We start from the raw sequence: 24,178 nt of genomic DNA on the forward strand, positions 1-24,178 counted from the left end.
AACTTTTGTGCTCAGCAGCTGACCCGCTTCTGCCGACAAACCTGCATATTGACGCCGTCTACGCCGTCATTCATGCTCTAGCGAGATTCATGGCCTCTTATTTTACTAATCGGCCGCTTAACATCCTGCCTGCGCACAATGTGGCCGTCCTGCCACCGCTACATCTACCTCACGGTACGTATAACATAATCTAGTGCAGTTCTTATTGGGTCGTCCTCTGATGGGTTTGCCATAGGCAGATTCCACTCTTTGAGGTTTCCCATTCTTGCGGCCAGTTCTGTAGTGCTCTCCACTCCACACCCCACCCCTGCAGTCTTTTTCATATGTTGGCTTAAGGCGTTTTTTTGGTCGGTGCCCATGTGTTGGCTCCCATAGCACTATCTTGGTAGCAGGAAGTTCAGGGTGTCTGTGGCAAGTTTCATCCTATTGGATGCTACCTTGTCACTCAGTCTTGATAGATGCTTGTTGGTAACATGCCTGTGCACCGCTTCTCAAACTTTTTACACCAAGTACCATTATAATTTTTTCATATTTGCTATTCTCCACTTGTAACAATTTAGAAAATTGTATTGGATTTAATTTCAGTGAGTCTTATTTCCTACATGTTTCGTGTATACCAGACCTTGGCAAAATACGGCCCTTTAAGATTTTCAATCCGGCCCACCGGACGTTCTACATAATTTTTTTAGACCTTTAACATCAAAACTGTCGCCGCCATTATGATGTGCAGTGATGTTTTTAAATGACCTTAAATGACCTTGAACTATAGATAGTATTTCAATGGTCGAAATCTGTGCTTTTGAGTGTTATACGAGTTATTACGGTAATCTACATCAAAGCAGCTCAGAGCAACCAGCCCAAAACACGTGTGTCAGAAACAGATGCGGGAGCAGGTTTTTACGTGATAACATATCATATTGTTGGTGTTCATTACACTCTGCATTCATATTTTGCCGTTTTTTACATTTTTGTTGTGTTTTGCTTGATTGTAAAAGATACACAACTATCAAGGAGCTGGTCTGAGAAGTAAAAGAGGAGCGACGTTCATATGTTAATATTCAGTGTTTTATTGTTCATAGTTAATATTGTAAATAGAATAGAAAGTACTTTATTGATCCCTGGGGGAAATTCAGCACCACAGTTCACTCACAATAAACAAAAATTAATTTCTTGCAGGTGTCGATGTGCACGTGTGTGTGCCCTTTACACACCTGGGAGATTAAGAATTAATTAATGTTGGGGGCTCAATGTAATTGTGTGTTGATTTTACACATCATTGTACGTGACCAAAGCTGTGACTACTTCTATAGGCTTCTGATTGGTCAATATCTCTTTCAACAACACATTATCATTAGGATAAAACTAACCTGTCTCAAGACGATTTAATCCCAGCTCACGTTTCCTATTAGTGGGTGAACAATCTAACGCTTGGTGAATTCTGCTTCACAATGATAGGCATGACAGCCTGTGAATGTGTTTGAATGTGGACAGAGATTTTTTTTTATTTCCACTCGTGTGAAAGGAGATCTTTTAAATACCAAATTAGAGGAAATGGGCATTATATATTTTGATATAGGGCATGGACTTATATTAAATCTTTATGAACAAAAATCTATGATGTTCCTGTGTATCGCTAGATAGAGCCCATGTATCACCAGTGGTACCTGTACAACAGCTTGAGAATAGAGCAGGGGTTTTCAAAGTAGGCCTACTCTTAGACAACATAATACGGTTGAGAATTCCCTTAAGGCCCTGACAAATGGAATTTTCCGGCATTAAAAATCAATCAAGTCTGCCTTTGAACATAACTGAAATTAGCCAGCCGGTTTGAAAGAGGTTTTTCGTATTTTTGCTCAAGCTGTTGTGCCTGCCTTGAAGTCTTCACTAGTATTTTTCCTCATGTTATATTTTTAAAAAAATTGTTTCGAGGCAGCCTCAAATGTGGGACGCTTGGTGCCGCTCAGCCAGGAGGAGGTGGCTCGAGCAGTCCGCCAGCAGCACATGTCAGAGAAGTGGACAGCGGACTACGCCCTGGACCTGCTCCTTCTTGGGGGTCTGCTCCCAGAGACCGCCTGGCTGGCGTTCAATCTCGGCGACTGGAAGACGGCAGCCTCTGTCAGCCTTGCCTACAAAAACTTCTGCCTTGACCAATTGGACTTCACTCGGTCAGTGTGTGAGCGAAACAATTAATTCAGTTTCCTGTCACTACAGCTGAGAGTGGTTTACTTTTCAAAAAACAGGATTACCAGAAAGGAGCTTCACCTTCCGAAAGTTTTACTCCCTGAGAGTATTTTCCAAGCAGAGTTGCAGCATCTACTTGACAATAACACTCAAGAGCTCAGGGATATCACAGATAAGAAGTTTATAGGTTAGTTTTTGAGTATGTTCATTGACAGTGAAGCCTCTTATCCGCTAACATCTTGTCTCAAACCTCTAGACCATCTGGAAGGAGAAGACTTGGCATTGTTACAGGTGTCCATCCAGGAGATTCTAAAGGCATCCGTCATGGCTGGTGTGAATGTGTTGTCTTCACCCTTGACCTTCTTATTGGACTCAGCCAAGGACTTGTGCTCAGGCCTGCCCGCATTGGTGCACAGTGGACTCTATTTGCCGTCCCCACCTCTTTATTGTCCTCAACCTTCCCCAAACACACAGGTGCATTGTAAACATATATGACTATTACTGTACATGTGTACTTACTCGTTGCGTACCATTTCCAGGATCCAGTAGGACCAGCGGGGCAGCTTACAGAGATTGCAACACGTCACAAAGTGTCCGGAGTTCTCCAAAGGATGCTATTACTCCTCAGGTCCTCTCATTGTTGTCACCCTGCTGCTCAGTGGTACATTCGTCATCTACGCCGTGCCAGGCATCTACTCTTCAAGGTACTGTTTTTTTCATTTTGACATCTTCCAAAGTGGTTATGCTTTGGCACCGTTCATTTTTAGATAAAGACGAGGTACGGTTACCCATCCGTTGCCGAAGAGGAAAAAGCTCTCCCAGAAGGTTTGAGGAAGTTTGTCAGCCATGGTGGATTCTTCAAACAGATGGAGAACAAAAACCTGGACTCGGATGCTATTCACACTATTAGTAATACAGCACTCTTATCTTACTTATCTTGCATCTTTTTTTAGGTACTGACATGATTTGTTTTGATTAAGTTTGTTTCAGGGAGCTGTGTGGTTTATGCTGGATGCTTCATGTCAGGGATCAGCTTTCTATTGCCTGCAGGAAGTATCAGGCGGCCAGAATGCAACGGGTAGGACAGATTGTGTGTGTAATTACAGTACAGGCCAAACGTTTGGACACACCTTCTCATTCAATGCGTTTCCTTTATTTTCATGACTATTTAAATTGTAGATTGTCACTACAGGCATCAAAACTATGAATGAACACGTGGAGTTACACTACCGTTCAAAAGTTTGGGGTCACCCAAACAATTTTGTGGAATAGCCTTCATTTCTAAGAACAAGAATAGACTGTCGAGGTTCAGATGAAAGTTCTCTTTTTCGGGGCCTTTTGAGCGTTTAATTGACCCCACAAATGTGATGCTCCAGAAACTCAATCTGCTCAAAGGAAGGTCAGTTTTGTAGCTTCTGTAACGAGCTAAACTGTTTTCAGATGTGTGAACATGATTGCACAAGGGTTTTGTAATCATCAATTAGCCTTCTGAGCCAATGAGCAAACACGTTGTACCATTAGAACACTGGAGTGATAGTTGCTGGAAATGGGCCTCTATACACCTATGTACCGTAGATATTGCACCAAAAAGCAGACATTTGCAGCTAGAATAGTCATTTACCACATTAGCAATGTATAGAGTGTATTTCTTAAAAGTTAAGACTAGTTTAAAGTTATCTTCATTGAAAAGTACAGTGCTTTTCTTTCAAAAATAAGGACATTTCAATGTGACCCCATATGTACTTAACAAAAAAAGGTGAAATAACTGAAAACATGTTTTATTTTCTAGTTTCTTCAAAATAGCCACCCTTTGCTGATTACTGCTTTGCTCACTCTTGGCATTCTCTTGATGAGCTTCAAGATGTAGTCATCTGAAATGGCTTTCACTTCACAGGTGGGCTTGAAGCTCATTTATTGGCAGTGCCAAAAAGCCAATCAAGGAGCTTGCGGGCAATCTAAAGAGACAGGCTTCAGTCCGAGCAGTGGTTTTCCGCCTGGCAAAAGTGTTGTCTCCATTCAATAGCGTAACATTATTTCTGGATATTGAAAAGCACAGGGGACAAAACTGCCTTTTAAAGAAGAGAGGGCATTGGGAAGTTCAGGGGACAAGCCCCCCTAATTACATCCATGCCCACTGCAACTTTAGGATGTTTAACCAAAAACCTTCAGTGAACTTACACAAGCACATGTCTGCAACATTTAAGCAAGATTGGTTAAAAAAAACAAGCAAGAAGTCGAAACAACTTAGCCACTAAATGTCCATAAGTCATTGAGCAATTGTTTATAAAACCTTGTTATATCTGTATTACATGTATGCCAGTATGCCTTCCAAAGCATCGTGACAACAACCCATAGGGGGCGCCACAAATTTAATTTAGTAATTAGAAAAATAGGAAAGTCATAAGATGTTCAAATTTTTTCACATGACTGTTTTTTGCTCTAATATTTTGATGTGTGTATGTTTCTTTTAGTCTGATACTGAGGTCTTATCAGCCTGCATGGACACTCTTCTATGGGCCCATCGTTACTTGCCTTTCTCTCATTTCTTGAATGCTGAGGAAATCCTCCAGGACCTTCTGCTCAGCCTGGTGTCCGAACTGCCACCCCTTGCTCTGGTGAAATTATGGTTTCTCTTTCTCCTCCCTCAACAACAACAACCACAATTATATTTTGTTGTTTTTCCTCCTCAGGTGGCAGACACGCTGGTACTTGCCTTCCCAGAGAAGGAGGAGTCTGTCAGAGTCTCCCTGAGGGAAAAGTATAACTCACTGCTGCAGAGCCTGAAGCAATGCAGTGTGTCTGGTACGCACACATTTATTTATTTATATATATATTTATATATATTTATATATATGTGTATCCATCCATCCATCCATTTTCTACCGCTTGTCCCTCTTGGGGTCGCGGTGGTTGCAGGAGCCTATCTCAACTGTATTCAGGCGGAAGGCGGGGTATATATATATATATATGTATATATATATATATACACACATAGTATATATGTACTGTATATACAGTACAGGCCAAAAGTTTGGACACACCTTGTCATTCAATGCATTTTCTTTATTTTCATGACTTTTACATTGTAGATTGTCACTGAAGGCCTCAAAACTATGAATGAACACATGTGGAGTTATGTACTTAACAAAAAAAAGTGAAATAACTGAAAACATGTTTTATATTCTAGTTTCTTCAAAATAGCCACCCTTTGCTCTGATTACTTTTTCACACACTCTTGGCATTCTCTCGATGAGCTTCAAGAGGTAGTCACCTGAAATGATTTTCACTTCACAGGTGTGCTTGAAGCTCATCGAGAGAATGCCAAGAGTGTGCAAAGCAGTAATCAGAGCAAAGGGTGGCTATTTTGAAGAAATTACATGAAATGAAAATAAAGAAAGCGCATTGAATGAGAAGGTGTGTCCAAACTTTTATATACAGTATATATATGTATATGTGTATATATGTATATGTATATATATATGTATAGACTGGATGTATATATATATATGTGTGTGTGTGTATATACATATATTTGTAAGTAATATGTATATATATGTATGTATATATGTATATATATATACATAGTGTGTATATATTTATGTATACATATGTACATAATGTGATGTGTGTGTGTGTATGTATATATATATATATATATATATATATATATATATATATATATATATATATATATATATATATATATATATATATATATATATATATATATATATATATATATATATATATATATATATATATATATATAACTTTAGTGGGTTATTTGTGCTTATATACACTACTGTACTTGATACCCAAACTGTTGCTAGGGGTCTTGTGTTGCACCTTGTGAGATCTAATGTTGGTGTACTTAACTAACAAAGTAGCATCAGTGCACAAGCGGTGTTTAATACCGTAAACATACTCTGCTGCATATTGTTTGTTCTCTAGAGGGGGACAAAGAGCAGGCCACAATGACGGTTCTGATCCAAAACAAATCCAAGCAGAGGAAAAAGCACCTCGGCCGCATGCTTAGGCACCTGGCTCCCCTTGAGCTCCGACTGTGGGCAAAAGAAGAGGAAGAGGAAGACAGGGGACGCAAACCCGGGGCGTCTGTGCCGAGGCAGCCATCACCTGTCATGAGTGTGAACCCCAGCACTTTAACCGATACAGCAGAGATCGAGGGCGTCTCTCCAAACCCACATAAAGCAAGGTAACTAGTGTGAAACAAAAACGGCTTTTTATGGCGTGGCTTATTCTGTTATCTTTTTATAGGGCGGCGAAAGAAAGAAAAAAGAAGACTGCTGTTGCAGCGAAGCAAAATGTCAGTGAACATGATGCAGCGCTAACCTCCCTTCCTGTCGTTGGTACTTGGGAGTTTGAACTCGAGGACGACGAGTATCTAAACTTTCTCGAGCTCTTCCTCAGCTACATGCTAGAGAAGGACAGCGTAGACGGCGGCGAGCCTCCCTTGCTGAAATCCTTTTGCTCCACTATGAGGGAGCGAGAGCTGCATTCGCTTACCTTCGACGTGCTCACAACGATGCACCGGCGCCAAAGAGACAGCGGACAGCACCCGGCGAAGAAACTCCGCAACAACGACCTTCCCGTTTTCAGAGCTGGCTGCTGCCAGAGGACAGCGAAACGTGACACGACATCGGAGCAGCAAACTTCCACCAGCCTCTCTGCACTCGCTCTGTCTGAGAGGCAAACAGGATTGTTTAGTCGCCTGCACAGCAATGTTAAAGAGTTAAAGAGAGTCTCCGCTTCCGACTTGAGCCAAAGTGGCCTGCAGGCAACAGAATGTTCAGTGTCTCCAGAAGCCGTTGTAGAACTGCAACAGGTCCTGGACTCTAAATTAGAGGCTGAATTCCCAGAACTCGGCAGGCTGCTGGAGTGGATGTTACGCTGGGCTGACAGGAGGGCGCTTCAGGGCCATCCGGCCAAAAAGAAAAAGAAGGCAGATGGAACGTTCGATGAAGGAATAGTCATTCGCGTTAAAACCTCCGCGCCGGCCGTCCTTACTTCTCTCGGCCTGCTGGAGCACAGGTTCTCTCCTCTGCTTGAGTCTGACTCCGTAGTTCACGTCCAAGTCCCGGAAACAAAAGGGACTGATTCTCCGGTGGTGCAACCTGAGGTGGACATGAGCCTGGAGCGAGAGGCCATCGTTGATACTGGCTTTCCTGAAACGGCTAACAATCCTATTGATGCTTCTGTTCAGAATCGACAGCATGAAGAACCTTCCATGTAAGTGCACATTTAACAGAGCATGTGTTTGCTAATTTTGTACATATTCATTATCTTCCTCCAGTAGTTCTCATGCTTATGAACCAGAAGAGATGGTGTTTCACAGGACACATCTCCCTGACCACCCAGATGAACTTAGCTTTAGTGCTCAGAGGCCTGTACCAATACCACAGGTACCATGTTTTGATGATTTGGATGTTACACCTGAAAAAGAAGGTATGGCAACACAATTATAAAGTTATATGCGTCCTATAAAAGTACTTTTAATCAACATTGTGTATGTCTCAGGCAGAAGTAGTGACTATGACCGTACAGAGGTGTCATCTTCTCTCTCAAATGGGATATCTGAAAATCTGTGCTCACCTCAAACAGTGAATAGAGCCGCCTATCCTTAATAAATGACATTACCTTATCAGTGTACATGCACAAACACTGTTTTGTTCTTTTTTCAGAGTTTAAAGATAGCGGATCTGTTAGAGACACCCAACCCCACTTCTGCGTGAGTTCTTCTTTTTATATCATGTCAAATGTATACTCTCAGTACATTTGGAGAGCACTCACAGAGACAAACATATGTATTTATTCAAACTTTAACTGCTGCGCACAAGAAAATGTATTAAAAGATGCACCTCTATGTGTTGCCTGTGCTATTCATTTTCTGACAAATATACCACACGGTGGAGCTGTTATTCAACCCTCATTAGTCGAATTGAGTTCAAATTCCTCCCACATCTCAATGTGGTCTACAAAAACACCTGCTGTAACTTCAGGCTGTTTAGCCTAATCGCCACAAAATTTACTACAAACCTTAAGGAGACTGACAAGATCATGTGTTTAAAACTTGATCAACATAGGTTGAAAAACATGCAGCCAATAGCCAAAATGTTGATAAGCCATTGAGCATTTTCATTATTACTCTAAAACTTTGAGGATATCTCCAGTACATGTAGAACCTTGATTTACGAACTTAATTGAAATTAAATTTCTCCTCAAGAATAGTACGTCCCCGCGTGGGACGGACTGGTAAAGTCATGGCATCATAACTTAAAAATAAAGACAACTCCAAAACTGTTTTCTTTGTCTTACTTTGCTCAAAACTACAGCAAGCACATTCTAAAAATTAACATATTACAAATAATCCTCTTTGCAAAACATTTCACGTTAGTTGAAACGTCTGAATTTTTTTTTTTTAGCATTTTCAAACACACCATGAAGAACACAATGAACTTAGACTTTGTCTCAATGTATTTACAAATCCATTAAACTTTAAGCACTTCCTGTTCAGCATTCTCATTTTGGCAGTTCACCATTAAAGACTTGTTTGGAAAAGCAACCCAATGTTTCCTTAAACGGCCACATTGGTGACATCTGCAACTGCCACAACACATTCATTTATCATCATTCAAATATTAAAAAAATAATAATTATTAAAATGACACAATATCCAAAATCAAGGTAATATGATCTATAACAACCTATGTGAACATAACAAACAACAAATATAGAAACACATTTTTACAATGGAGTTTAGGGTGCGCATTGCGCCGTCAACCAATTGCGAGCATTGCACGGAAATCTCACTACCACAAAAATGATGGTCACTTTGACTTTGCAGCTTACCATTTTGTTATTTTATCCCAGGGGTCACCAACCTTTTTGAAACCAAGAGCTACTTCTTGGGTACTGATTAATGCGAAGGGCTACTCGTTTGATACACACTTAAATAAATTGCCAGAAATAGCCAATTTGCTCAATTTACCTTTAACTCTATGTTATTATTAAAAATGAATGATATTTACACTTAATTGGACGGTTTAAAAGAGGAGAAAACACGAAAAAAATGACAATTAAATTTTGAAACATAGTTTATCTTCAATTTCGACTCTTTAAAATTCAAAATTCAACCGAAAAAAAGAAGACAAAAACTAGCTAATTCAAATCTTTTTGAAAAAATTAAAAAAAGAATTTATGGAACATCATTAGTAATTTTTCCTGATTAAGATTAATTTTAGAATTTTGATGACGTTTTAAATAGGTTAAAATCCAATCTACACTTTGTTAGAATATATAACAAATTGGACCAAGCTATATTTCTAACAAAGACAAATCATTATTTCTTCTAGATTTTCCAGAACAAAAATTTAAAAAGAAATTCAAAAGACTTTGAAATAAGATTTAAATTTGATTATACAGATTTTCTAGATTTGCCAGAATAATTTTTTTCAATTTTAATCATAATAAGTTTGAAGAAATATTTCACAGATATTCTTCCTCAAAAAAACAGAAGCTAAAATGAAGAATTAAATTAAAATGTATTTATTATTCTTTACAATAAAAAATTTTTTTTTACTTGAACATTGATTTAAATTGTCAGGAAAGAAGAGGAAGGAATTTAAAAGGTAAAAAGGTATATGTGTGTAAAAATCCTAAAATCATTTTTAAGGTTGTATTTTTTCTCTAAAATTGTCTTTCTGAAAGTTATAAGAAGCAAAGTAAAAAAATTAATGAATTTATTTAAACAAGTGAAGACCAAGTCTTTAAAATATTTTCTTGGATTTTCAAATTCTATTTGAGTTTTGTCTCTCTTAGAATTAAAAATGTCGGGCAAAGCGAGACCAGCTTGCTAGTAAATAAATACAATTTAAAAAATAGAGGCAGCTCACTGGTAAGTGCTATTTGAGCTATTTTTAGAACAGGCCAGCGGGCTACTCATCTGGTCCTTACGGGCTACCTGGTGCCCGTGGGCACCGCGTTGGTGACCCCTGTTTTATCCGTTGAGTGGATAATTTACAATGAAAGAAGGTATTGTGCGTCGATACTGCATCGATCGGCTGCCAGCCACAACAGGAGCAGCTGATCGCTAGCACCTGTGTTTATTGGAGTAGCAGCAGCCAATCAAGAGGGCGCTTAAAGTCATCTGACACGACACCTTTAAACAGTGTCATGTGTTATGTGGGTTACACTTAAATTGCTATTGCAACCTCCAGTGGACACATTTACAACAGCAGTTTCTTTCATTAGAAAATTGCAGTTCTTTTTTATACTTATCAAACTCATCTTTCGGGCGGATTAAAACGGTCCGTAGGCCTGACGTTTGACACCCCTAACCTAATGGTACATCAAAGACTCACTTAATCAAATATTCAAACACAATGTTACTGTTCAAACTGTGTGTAATGTTACAGTGGCCAAAAATATTAGATATACTTGCTAAATAAAACCTCTGCCTTGTTTTTAATGAATATTTAGGCATACCAAAACTACTGTATGTTATTGTTGGTCATTTCAGTGGTACTTGGAGAGCCAAGTGTTTTATGAGGTGGTACTTTGAGAAAGTTTGAGAACCACTTGTGCACCGTATCAAACAAACATGACAAGTAGGTGATGATTGAACTGTCTCGGTAATTACAAGCTAAAACGACGACGACGACAAGCTGAACTGTTCTACCAACACACACACACATTGAAGTCCCTTTGGCGCCCTCACAAATGATCAGAAATTACAAAAACCCTTAGTTTTAACAACCATATTGCTACAATAAAAAAACATTTTCAGAATAATATCCACTTACAGTAAATTACCATCGCAAAAGGTCCTCTCATGAGCTGCTCCTTTTGCACACGAGAGAGAAACATGCTCGTTTCGTATCGTTTCAGAGGGAGGGAAGGTAGGGGGCAGGGCAGAGGCACTGTGTGTGTGTGTGTGTGTGTGTGTGTGTGTGTGTGTGTGTGTGTGTGTGTGTGTGTGTGTGTGTGTGTGTGTGTGTGTGTGTGTGTGTGTGTGTGTGTGTGTGTGTGTGTGTGTGTGTGTGTGTGTGTGTGTGTGTGTGTTGGAAGAGGCACCGCTGAACAAGAGGTCGTCTTCTTCGCCACTGCAAAATAAGTCTGCATTGGTATTTTTTCCCCAAAAAGTCTGTTCTCATCACAGTTAAAAACTTACTGCGGTACAAAGTCGGCTTCCTCAAGCTCTTCAATACGAGCAAGCACAAAATGACTGCCAGCGGGACACAAAATGAATGAAACGTTTGTACTGAGACATGGTTCTCGCACAGAGGCATATTTGGCGCAATCTAAAAGTTTGTAAACCGAAAAGTTTGCAAATAGAGTGGCTCGAAAATCAAGGTTCTACCCTACTAGCATGTTTTACAACTCATTATGGGCATAACCCAGGGGTCACCAACCTTTTTGAAACCAAGAGCTACTTCTTGGGTACTGATTAATGCGAAGGGCTACCAGTTTGATACACACTTAAATAAATTGCCAGAAATAGCCAATTTGCTCAATTTACCTTTAACTCTAAGTTATTATTAATAATTAATGATATTTACACTTAATTGAACGGTTTAAAAGAGGAGAAAACACGAAAAAAAATGACAATTAAATTTTGAAACATAGTTTATCTTCAATTTCGACTCTTTAAAATTCAAAATTCAACCGAAAAAAAGAATAGAAAAACTAGCTAATTTGAATCTTTTTGAAAAAATTACAAAAAAATGTATGGAACATCATTAGTAATTTTTCCTGATTAAGATTAATTTTAGAATTTTGATGACATATTTTAAATAGGTTAAAATCCAATCTACACTTTGTTAGAATATATAACAAATTGGACCAAGCTACATTTCTAACAAAGACAAATCATTATTTCTTCTAGATTTTCCAGAACAAAAATTTTAAAAGAAATTCAAAAGACTTTGAAATAAGATTTAAATTTGATTATACAGATTTTCTAGATTTGCCAGAATAATTTTTTTGAATTTTAATCATAATAAGTTTGAAGAAATATTTCACAAATATTCTTCATCGAAAAAACAGAAGCTAAAATGAAGAATTAAATTAAAATCTATTTATTATTCTTTACAATAAAAAATAAATACAATACTTTAACATTGATTTAAATTGTCAGGAAAGAAGAGGAAGGAATTTAAAAGGTAAAAAGGTATATGTGTTTAAAATCCTAAAATCATTTTTAAGGTTGTATTTTTTCTCTAAAATTGTCTTTCTGAAAGTTATAAGAAGCAAAGTAAAACAAATTAATGAATTTATTCAAACAAGTGAAGACCAAGTCTTTAAAATATTTTCTTGGATTTTCAAATTCTATTTGAGTTTTGTCTCTCTTAGAATTAAAAATGTCGGGCAAAGCGAGACCAGCTTGCTAGTAAATAAATAACATTTAAAAAATAGAGGCAGCTCATTGGTAAGTGCTGCTATTTGAGCTATTTTTAGAACAGGCCAGCGGGCTACTCATCTGGTCCTTACGGGCTACCTGGTGCCCGCGGGCACCGCGTTGGTGACCCATGGCATAACCCATCTATAGTCGTGTGAAAATTTTTTGGACACCTTGAACATTTTAGTTATATATTTTTTTGTGTTCAATTTTAGTTTTGTGATTATAATCGATAATAGTATCAAACTTGTTTTGTTGTTTAAGTTGTCGCCAAGCAGGAAGCCGTCTGTTGACCCAGACAACAAGTGATCCAGACCCTCACATCCCTCGCAGTGTTCAGCCTGAAGTAGAGCTCCCTTATTCAAGTGAAAGGCTGTTTGCCAACACACCAGGAGACTATCCATCAAGTTCTCAGCCTCATACCTCACACCTCATCCCTGAGACACCCACAGTAGATCCCACTGGCCCAAACCATCCATCCTTCATTCAGGCACCACCAATGAGACAGCGTCTTGGGGAAGATTTATTCAGACTAGTCCAGGTAACAACACTAACCCATTAGAATCTCTTTGGATCGATACTGACTTGAAATGTTTGTGTCGCAGCACATCAACTACATGAACATGATGGACGTTTTGGGAGTTTCATTTTCCAACCTGCAGCTCGCCCAGCAGAATTCTTCATCATTACCTCAGTTCGGCATGAACCCCTTGCATCCTATTGTGCCTTCACCTCACGTTGCTAATGTCACACCTCAGCAAAACCTTGTCACCCCTCAATCCCAAATATACGTGCCAAATCCAGATGCTAACAAACCAGCCTCCATGTATGCACAGCAGCTTCCCATTCAGAGCACTCATTTGGAACCCTCTCCATCAGCTGATCAGTATCACAACACCAGGAATCCACCCTACAAAACACATGGAAATGATCAGGTAATACATGTTTGTTTTTTCCACTGAGTGTACAGTAGCATACTGAAAAATTAAAAAGATGCCGGGGCAGTTTTGATACTTATAGTATGTTATATTATTCAAGGATTCAAGAAACTTTGTCATACCAACACACAAGATGACAACATTTAGTATCTAAGGTCCCAGATTTAGCCCAATAATTACCACAAGAACAATTGTATGTAGACGACATGAATATAGTAGGTTATAAATAGCATACACCCTAATTTGTACATACAAATATTTAGCCTGTTGCATTTTTTTTCTGGCGTTTTATTGGTGGGTGGGGGTTTAACTTTAGTTTCACAATGTGATGCAGGCCAAAAAAATACTGGAGGCAAATTTTGTATTTAAAAAGCAAAATGTGAGCTCAATGTGCTAAGAAAGCCTTGTGATACAGGTGACAGGGACAGTGTATTATTTAATTATTTATTATCATTAGTCGTCACTGCGATGGGGTGGCGACTTGTCCAGGGTGTACCCCGCCTTCCGCCCGAATGCAGCTGAGATAGGCTCCAGCGACCCCGAAATGGACAGGCGGTAGAAAATGGATTGATCATTAGTCGTCATAGTGTTGGTCGTCCCTCGCCACATTGCGCTTCAAATATTGCGCAATTTTTTCTTTTAAAGATTGTTCGACAAGTTTTTGGCCCGAAGTTATGCATGTTCAGGCATAAATTAGCAATATCAAGACTACAGTAGTATTGGCCACTAAAGGAGACCAAATTAATCAGTGCGGTGTCCAGTATCGTGGTCACTGATTGGCTCAGCCTTAGGCAGCATTACTATAATGGATTAAAAGACTTTAAAGGAGACCTATTATGCAAAACCAACCTGTTTTGGTGTATTTGGGATCTGCATAAATCCTGACAATTTGAAATCAAACCTTGAATGCATTGCAGAGATATTTATAAAACAAAATCTTGCCTTCTTTCATACTTCCTCCAAACTAGCCATTTGGAATTTGGCCGATATTTCTATATATACACTACCGTTCAAAAGTTTGGGGTCACCCAAACAATTTTGTGGAATAGCCTTCATTTCTAAGAACAAGAATAGACTGTCGAGTTTCAGATGAAAGTTCTCTTTTTCTGGCCATTTTGAGCGTTTAATTGACCCCACAAATGTGATGCTCCATAAACTCAATCTGCTCAAAGGAAGGTCAGTTTTGTAGCTTCTGTAACGAGCTAAACTGTTTTCAGATGTGTGAACATGATTGCACAAGGGTTTTCTAATCATCAATTAGCCTTCTGAGACAATGAGCAAACACATTGTACCATTAGAACACTGGAGTGATAGTTGCTGGAAATGGGCCTCTATACACCTATGCAGATATTGCACCAAAAACCAGACATTTGCAGCTAGAATAGTCATTTACCACATTAGCAATGTATAGAGTGTATTTCTTTAAAGTTAAGACTAGTTTAAAGTTATCTTCATTGAAAAGTACAGTGCTTTTCCTTCAAAAATAAGGACATTTCAATGTGACCCCAAACTTTTGAACGGTAGTGTATGTTATAAATATAAATATAAAGTTTTACCTGAAAAGCTTTGCACGAGTCCGCCATTGTAGTCCGACTTTGTAAGTTCCTCCTTTTTCTCTGTCCTCAATTAAGCTTGATGAAACCTTTAAAGCTAGGGTTGATCATGTATGCCGAACTCCTGTCACCCCGCAGCAGTGGGTTGAGTAGAAGAAGTCTAGTTATTCACCTGAAAAAAAAATCTAAATTGCAAAAATGTCACTTTTACAGGTCACACTGAGGGTGTCTGTATAAACAACTTTAACACTGTTACAAATATGCGCCACACTGTGAACCCACACCAAACAAGAATGACAAACACATTTCGTGAGAACATCCGCACCGTAACACAACATAAACACAATAGAACAAATACCCAGAACCCCTTACAGCACTAACTCTTCCGGGACGCTACAATATACACCCCCGCTACCCCACCCCCCAACCACGCCCACCTCAATCTCCTCATGCTCTCTCAGGGAGAGCATGTCCCAAATTCCAAGCTGCTGTTTTGAGGCATGTTAAAAAAAAAAAAAAGCACTTTGTGACTTCAATAATAAATATGGCAGTGCCATGTTGGCATTTTTTCCCATAACTTTGATTTATTTTGGAAAACCTTGTTACATTGTTTAATGCATCCAGCGGGGCATCACAACAAAATTAGGCATAATAATGTGTTAATTTCACGACTGTATATATCGGTATCGGTTGATATCGGAATCGGTAATTAAGAGTTGGACAATATCGGATATCGGCAAAAAAGCCATCTCTAGTCTTGATACCAATTTCCTAAACCCAGCCACACACAAAAAAGTTGTAGACCTCCATACTTTTCTAAATGTCCATCTGATTTGTTGTGTAGAATGGCGTCTGGGGCACAATAGTTCAATATGTCTGGGAATTCGACCAACATATAATCTTTGATATCACTAGACAAATCTTTTTTAAATTTTCTTATAAAGAATAGGGATCTAATCCATTGCATAATTCGATTTTTTTGCAGGAGGATTTAAGCCTCGTTTGTATTCAGATAGTTCGCCCATCTTAGCTTGGTTGACCACCACTAGTTTTCACTTCCGGGAGTAAGTCACGTGACGGAATACAAGCGATACTGCGGGTGCTGCATTTAGAAAGCCGCATTATTGTCGGTAATTTCCTTATCGTGAGGCGGACAACATCCTGGGTTACAATTGTAGCATCAAGAAGGAAAAGTTGCGCACTAATTGCGACTTTGTTTACATACCATATTATCCCGGATGTATATACAGTGTCGGGTCCGTACACGCATGCGTAATCACGCACACTGCGTGGACTTACCTTAGTTAGGGTGCATCGCTCATACAGCTGTCATATTTGCTTGTGCATCGCAATGACGTTCTGTGTTGCGTTGTGCTCGTCGCTGTGTGTTGAGCTCGCCTTTACACTCGGAATTACTTCATCGTGTGTGTGCACCTGGCTTAAATAAAAGGGAACGTGGGATGACGTCGTGTGCAGTCAGAAAAACATGCATGACATCTTCTAACCAGGTCGTCACTGAAGCCGATTTTTTCTTTATTGAACTAGTTTGCAATGAATAGAACATCTCTTTAGACATGGAGTAGCCCCCTTTTGCACATGTCTTTCATTATAAATATTTCAAATCAAAGAAAAGTCTAATCAAAGTGTTTTCTCATTCCAGGGATTCCAACCCCTTTCCGTGCAAGCAGAGTTGCCACAAGTTCAATGTAGGGAAAACAAGAACTTCATCTCATCCACTCAAGGACTTCTCACCACTGACACCCCTGTGATAGCGCCCTATAACGGTAACGTTAATATCGACCCTTCATCCCAAGCCTTGGGTTTCAAGTTACTTCAGCCACAGCAGAACGTCCCGCTGCAGCCTCAGGCGCCACACGCTCCGAACTCTGCCCCTGTAGAACCAACAAGTAGAGCTGCGTCAAGGACGAAACACAAGAAAAGGAAAGCTGCAAAAAGGTTTCTCCGATTTAGGGACATACCCTACTTTGAGCCCGCATCGAGGTACCAGACGTTCGAGGGATCCGAGCAGCCGTATCAGACTCCTGTGTCGACACATGGCCTTCGTCTGCTGCACTTGCAGCCTGATCCACAAGAACACCTCAGAAGACCATCACCGCCGATGCCCCTTTTTGTTCCTGTTGTCCCGTTGGGAGAATCCCCTCAGCCCCAGCTTCTACACTTGGACTCTAATTCAAGAACGGTGAGTAACCCAACAGATATTCTAGTCCAGGGGTGTCAAAAGTTCAGCCCTCTGGGCCATCTCGTTTTTTTATTAGCTAGCAAAACATTCTTAAGCCAAAATAAACATGTTCTGGTTAGAACATGATATCCACAGAAAAAATGGATCTGGCCCAAAGTGGGACCTGAAAACCAAAATGGCTGACGATCTGTGCTCTTTACTGTGTATGGCAGACCTGGGCAAATTAAGACCCGTTAAGTTTTTCAATCTGGACCGCCGGACATTCCCTAATAATTTTTTAGATCTTTAAGATGGACACCGTAGCTGCCGTAAATATTGAACTATACAAAGTATTTCAATGGTCGGAATCTGCGCTTTTGCATGATATACGTACTAGTTACTATGGTAATCGAATTAGTTACTATGGTAATCTAATTAGTTGCTATGGTAATTTAAGTCACAGCAGCTCAGACCAGGCACCAAGCAGTGTGGGTGGGGAGCGTTCCCACAGAGTGTTTCCAGAGCGACCAGTCTGAAATGCGGGTGTCAGGGACAGACGTGGAAGGAGATTTTTACAACAAAGTTGTAAAGCTTAGTGATATATCAGATTGTAGGTGTTTTTTGTTTTTTTTCGCGTTATTTCACTGTTTGTTGCATTTTTGTTGTGTTTCGCTTGGTTGTAAAATATATCAATCGCAAAGGTGTGTGACGTTCAAATGTTGTCAATATTCAGTGTTTTATCCTTCATTGTTAATATTGTAAATCCCACATTCTTTATTTTCTTGGACATTGTCGGTGTCTCATTCAGTAAACAAATGTAAAATTCCATTGCGTTTTTGAAGGCAGTCTGTCATAAAGTTTCTAGCATTCTATCAGACATTACGTTTACGGTTCTACGATCGGAATAAAACTGGACTCACTGGTGACGGTGGCAGAGAAGAGGACTGTGGAAAAACTAGTGAGCATCCTGGATGATGCCAGTCACCCTCTGCATACCGTTATCAGTAGCCAGAGGAGCCTGTTCAGTGCTAGACTGCTTCGTCCCAAGTGCAGGACTAATAGATTAAAACACTCCTTTGTCCCACACGCCATTAGACTGTACAACTCTTCTCTGGAGGGGGGGGGGGTACTAGGATGGCGGGGGATGCAAAACAATAACAGTGCAATACTTTTTCATAACATGGTCACTACTGACTAGTTTCTCTTGTTATATTCTTATTTTACTGTTATATTTTTATTGTCATTGCTTTTTATTATTATTCTTATTGTAATATTTTTCTATTTTGTTTCCATTTATACCCCCATTATTTACTTTTTACTTTTTAAATTCGATCTTAATTCTGTACACTGCTGCTGGAATTTTAATTTTCCTGAGGGAACCCTCCTGAAGGAATCAAAAAAGTACTATAGGTTTTGTATTAGTGTTCTTAAAAATCAGATATACTGGCCCGCAGACAAAAAATTTTCTCTAAATTTGGCCCCTCGATTCAAAATAATTGCCCAGACCTGGTGTATGGTCTCTGATGATTCCCGTGCGACCTGTCATGGTGAAAATTTGTACACAATTCTGGCAAGATATGGTAAATATTTGAGTGTGAAAACCCGTAAAAAGGTTTTGGTCAGTGGAATAATAATATTGTAATAAAAAAGGGGTTGGATTGGATATATTACATCCGTCCTATAAGAAGATCATGTTTTGTGCGTACGACCAATCAGTGGGGGGCACCTTTTGAGTAAATAAATGCATAGGAATTGTCAGTTAATGAAGGACTAGGCCCTTCATGTGAAATTTTAATGTAGACATTCTAAGCCTCTTCCTGCTCCGTCACCGATAATATAATGGAAACAATTCCCTCAATGTTGCAACTGTCAAACATGCTGGGCTCATAAACAGTTGTACTGGTACCTAATACTGTATGTGTCAGGAAGATAAGAACATGTATGTTAAGTTTGTACAGAAAAATTGTTATTAAACTATTTATTTACCATCAATTCGTTTTAGTACAATACACGCATCAAATTAAAGTTTGATTAACAAAAAAAGTATAGAAATTTTCACATTCATAAAAAAGTGAACACATTTTGTACAAAACCAGTGAAGTTGGCACAATGTGTAAATGGTAAATTCAACTTCTATTTAATTGAATACATTGCAAATACAATTTATTTAATGTTTGAACTGGGAAACTTTTTCTTTTTTTTGCAAATAATCATTAACTTAGAATTTAATGGCAGCAACACATTGCAAAAAGGTTGGTACAGGAGCATTTTTACCACTGTGTTACATGGCCTTTCCTTTTAACAACACTCAGTAAACGTTTGGGATCTGAGGAGACCATTTTTTTAAGCTTTTCAGGTGGAATTATTTCCCATTTTTGCTTGATGTACAGCTTAAGTTGTTCAACAGTCTGGGGTCTCTCGATTTCTCCAGATTCTCTCAACCTTTTGATGATATAACGGACCGTAGTTGGTGAAATTCATAAATTCCTTGCAATAGCTCGTTGAGAAATGTTGATCTTAAACTGTTGGACAATTTGCTCACGCATTTGTTGACAAAGTGGTGACCCTCGCTCCATCCTTGTTTGTGAATGACTGAGCATTTCATGGAAGCTGCTTTTATACCCAATCATGGCACCCACCTGTTCCCAATTAGCCCGTTCACCTGTGGGATGTTACAAATAAGAGTTTGATGAGCATTTCTCAACTTTCTGTCTTTTTTGCCACTTCTGACAGCATTTTTGAAACATGTTGCAGGCATTAAATTCCAAATGAGCTAATATTTGCAAAAAATAACAAAGTTTACCAGTTTGAACATTAAGTATCTTGTCTTTGTCTGCTGGTCCCACTATGGACTGAATTCTCACTATTATGTTAGATCCACTATGGACTGGACTCTCAAACTATTATGTTAGATCCACAATGGACTGGACTCTCACACTATTATGTTAGATCCACTATGGACTGGACTCTCACACTATTATGTTAAATCCACTATGGACTGGACTCTCACACTTTTATGTTAGATCCACTATGGACTGGACTCTCACACTATTATGTTAGATCCACTATGGACTGGACTCTCACTATTATGTTAGATCCACTATGGACTGGACTCTCACACTTTTATGTTAGATCCACTATGGACTGGACTCTCACACTATTATGTTAGATCCACTATGGACTGGACTCTCACTATTATGTTAGATCCACTATGGACTGGACTCTCACACTATTATGTTAGATCCACTATGGACTGGACTCTCACACTATTATGTTAGATCCACAATGGACTGGACTCTCACACTATTATGTTAGATCCACAATGGACTGGACTCTCACACTATTATGTTAGATCCACTATGGACTGGACTCTCACACTATTATGTTAGATCCACTATGGACTGGACTCTCACACTATTATGTTAGATCCACTATGGACTGGACTCTCACTATTATGTTAGATCTACTATGGACTGGACTCGAACAATATTATGATAGATCCACTCGACGCCCATTGCACCGGTCGCCCGGGGGGTGGGTCCCCACATCTGCGGTCCCCTCCAAGGTTTCTCATTGTCATCCCATTGGGTTGAGTTTTTTCTTGCCCTGATGTGGGATCTGAGCCGAGGATGTCGTTGTGGCTTGTGCAGCCCTTTGAGACACTCGGGATTTAGGGCTATATAAGTAAACATTGATTGATTGGTCTTTGCAGTCTATTCAATTGAATATAAGTTGAAAAGGATTTGCAAATCATTGTATTCTGTTTTTATTTACGATTTACACAACGTGCCAACTTCACTGGTTTTGGGTTTTGTAATAGGGGAAGGGAGCCTCAAAATACAATTCTGTTAACGACACCAATCACATTAATTAGCTTTTTACCTAAAACAAATATGTGGATGTCTTGTTCAAATAGCTTATCATATATTGATCTACTGTACATTGTATTGACTTAAGCATTTCCAATGTACAAAATGCATGTAAGTGGCCACTGTGCACATGCTTCAAATAGTTTTCAATGTGGTCCTCGCTGGAAAAAAGTTTGGACACCCCTGGCCCTGACCCACCCACTCATGTCCGTCTGTCTGTCTCTCGCCACAGATGTCGTCCCCAGCGCCTCGCTTGTCCCAAAGGACCCGTCTCATGTCCTTGGAGGAGCTGACGGGCTTAGTGGCGGGGAGGCGCAACTCTGAGGAGGCTCGACTCCAGCTGCTCAGAGTAAACGACCCCAGCGAGACAAACAAAGGGGCCACACCCAGCTCGGGATCCAGCAAGAGGCAACATCAACTTTATTTTGATATCAATGAGTTGTCGTTTTGATTGTTTTCATTGGGATGTTTTGTGTGTGTGTAGGCAGAAGAGGAGAGAGAGGGCATTGGATGCAAGAAAAGAAAATGAGTCCGTCATTATTACACAAAAGGTAGAAACATCGAATGAACATTCTAAGCACTGTCATTGTTCAATTTTAAATCCTCATATATATTTAGCCTAAAGAGGAGCCAATTGTTGCAGAAGAAAAGACTCCTGCAAGGGATGTTACCTTTCAACATGGTTCGTGCCGAACATTTCTGCCGTCGTCAGAATTCTCCAAATCATCTAAAAGCACACATCTTCTCCCTCCCTCAGGCTCTATCAAACCTTTGCCTACTGGTCGGGTGTTACTGACCAAGGCAAGTTCGACTTCAGCTGAGCTTCATGCCTTCGCTGCCACGTGTAAAAGACCCCCCGAGTGCCTCGATGCGTTCACCAACACGGACCCAAGTGAGCTTTAAAACAAATGTCTTTAACGTTTTCCTTGGCCTCCTTTTAACGGCACCTAATACGTCCAGGTGGTCTTCAAAGAGTGTGTTTGTCTTCCAGAGTACTCCCCCATGCTGGTGGATAAAGCTGTGTCCACCCAAGCGTTTGCAGCGGCCATTACGTCCAACAGTGAGTCACAAGGATAACAACTCACATTTGATATGCAACTAGCATTCAAAAATGTGCTTGTGTGCTTTACTCAGTACAACATTCAGAGAAACTACACCTGCGCAAAGAGAGCCGTCCTCGAGAAACAGTTGACGTCCTGATATCGCAAGAGGAAAGGAATCTGGTAAGAAACTAGACTGGATATTTTGTTAGCTTTATTTAAAAAAAAAAAAGAAAGTAGTCCCTATTATAGTTAAAGCTCGCATTTTATGGTAGTGTGTTCGAACAGTGTTCAAAATATAGCATTTACCATGGAATTTAAGTTAAAGTACCAATGATTGTCACACACACACTAGATGTGGTGAAATTTGTCCTCTGCATTTGACCCATCCCCTTGTTCACCCCCTGGGAGGTGAGGGGAGCAGTGGGCAGCAGCAGTGCCGCGCCCGGGAATCATTTTTGGTGATTTAACCCCCAATTCCAACCCTTGATGCTGAGTGCCAAGCAGGGAGGTAATGGGTCCCATTTTTATAGTCTTTGGTATGACTCGGCCGGGGTTTGAACTCACAACCTACCGATCTCAAGGCGGACACTCTAACCACTAGGCCACTGAGTAGGCATTTTAAAAGTGATTTTCCTAGTAAGCCCTACTGGGAATACACAGTTTTGTGTCTATAGTAGCGATGTAACGATAAAGAGTAATAATGATAACAGCGGTGAAACTCAGACGATAAGTATTATGGTTTTAAATTAAAATGATCAAAAAAACATGATTGATAATCCCACCACTATAAACTCACGGACTGACTGGTGCCAACTCGCTTGTTAACATGAAAACAAGAGACTAACATATTTCCTCATTAAGAAACAACATACCAACATCTAAACGTATATTAACACATTTCTGTCTAAACAACTAAGCTATTTTACTCAACTGTTCGATCCGTTTGCGCATGCGTCATGCGAATGTGGCACAAACAAAACAACTTCTTGCTGTGCGACTACAATTTTACAAACTTGAGTCATACACTGTGGAATATAACAATGTACTTGTATGCGCGATCAAAGTATTTCGGAGAGCAATCATCATTTTTCAAAAATGGAGCACTTGAATTAAACAAGCCTATTTAGTTAGGGCAATTTAACCACCAAGAGTCAAAGCTGAAATGGGCGGCTTCAAATTGGAATAATGAACAATGTAAAAGTTTCTTACTGTCAGGTTTAAACACTGATGACATCTATTAAACAGACAAAGAAGCAAGGAATCAAACAGAGACAGAATTAAATTTGGCTCAATGAGGAGACCGCGTACACCTGTACCCTTGTACCCTTGTACGGTGTCCCACCACGCTCTGACGAAAGATTGTACGCCTCCTCTTTTATTTGGACTTTCCCTGATTACATGGCAACAGCTGTTTCTAAAGGAAGGGGGTCGTAAACAGCCGCTGCCTTTGCTCACAAAACAGTTAAAAGAAAAGGTGCCTGGAGGGGAGTCAGGCCCTGCTTCCTCTCCGCTTTGTAGATCTCGGGTCAAGACAAAATCTTCCTGTGGATTACAATACATCAAAGAAACCGACACCTTCATGTCGCTTCCCATCCTAAACAGTGGAGTTTTACAAGCCTTTTGCTTGGTAAGATCAAAGACAGCTTTTGTCTGCTCGCCGGGAACTCGTGGAAACACCAAGTTTTGTGATAACTTAGATACAATTATTCTGACATTTACATTTTTAAAGTGTCGTTGTGGAATATATTAGGTTGTCAGTACATATTTTTGTGGACTGATTCACTGAAATGGAAAATGCCTCTGTTTTGGGGGAAAATGCTGTCAAGTAGGGAACGGAAGCCACTGACCTACCTGACATTCAATAGATCAGGCAGTGGCAATTATGCTCATCTTTTAACAGCAACATTATGCAAGGTTGTCTGTAGTTGACTGACGGATAGTTGGCAATCTCTGGGTTTTCATTTTAAGACATGCGGTGAAGCCTGCTTTTGTAACAGTACT

At 39.6% G+C, this 24,178-nt stretch overlaps 1 protein-coding gene across 2 annotated transcripts in view; it reads left to right on the top strand.

The window, feature by feature from the left end:
- Positions 1 to 24,178, top strand: part of cplane1 (ciliogenesis and planar polarity effector 1) — a 55,178-nt gene that overhangs the window by 12,091 nt on the left and 18,909 nt on the right. Inside the window, exons 16-38 of one of the 2 annotated variants that reach the window (XM_062032153.1) lie at positions 16 to 174; positions 1,934 to 2,165; positions 2,241 to 2,368; positions 2,438 to 2,655; positions 2,721 to 2,885; positions 2,949 to 3,090; positions 3,162 to 3,259; positions 4,653 to 4,796; positions 4,872 to 4,983; positions 6,133 to 6,394; positions 6,457 to 7,428; positions 7,493 to 7,644; positions 7,717 to 7,799; positions 7,881 to 7,927; positions 12,860 to 13,136; positions 13,201 to 13,530; positions 16,747 to 17,286; positions 21,367 to 21,542; positions 21,619 to 21,685; positions 21,753 to 21,816; positions 21,892 to 22,026; positions 22,126 to 22,194; positions 22,269 to 22,357. In XM_062032153.1, the coding sequence (XP_061888137.1) occupies positions 16 to 174; positions 1,934 to 2,165; positions 2,241 to 2,368; positions 2,438 to 2,655; positions 2,721 to 2,885; positions 2,949 to 3,090; positions 3,162 to 3,259; positions 4,653 to 4,796; positions 4,872 to 4,983; positions 6,133 to 6,394; positions 6,457 to 7,428; positions 7,493 to 7,644; positions 7,717 to 7,799; positions 7,881 to 7,927; positions 12,860 to 13,136; positions 13,201 to 13,530; positions 16,747 to 17,286; positions 21,367 to 21,542; positions 21,619 to 21,685; positions 21,753 to 21,816; positions 21,892 to 22,026; positions 22,126 to 22,194; positions 22,269 to 22,357 (4,661 nt within the window). The remainder of the gene's footprint in view (positions 1 to 15; positions 175 to 1,933; positions 2,166 to 2,240; positions 2,369 to 2,437; positions 2,656 to 2,720; positions 2,886 to 2,948; positions 3,091 to 3,161; positions 3,260 to 4,652; positions 4,797 to 4,871; positions 4,984 to 6,132; positions 6,395 to 6,456; positions 7,429 to 7,492; positions 7,645 to 7,716; positions 7,800 to 7,880; positions 7,928 to 12,859; positions 13,137 to 13,200; positions 13,531 to 16,746; positions 17,287 to 21,366; positions 21,543 to 21,618; positions 21,686 to 21,752; positions 21,817 to 21,891; positions 22,027 to 22,125; positions 22,195 to 22,268; positions 22,358 to 24,178) is intronic. The other variant, XM_062032154.1, reaches the window with a different exon arrangement.

The sequence above is a fragment of the Entelurus aequoreus genome, linkage group LG21 (genome assembly GCF_033978785.1).
Source record: "Entelurus aequoreus isolate RoL-2023_Sb linkage group LG21, RoL_Eaeq_v1.1, whole genome shotgun sequence".
NCBI lineage: Eukaryota > Metazoa > Chordata > Actinopteri > Syngnathiformes > Syngnathidae > Entelurus > Entelurus aequoreus.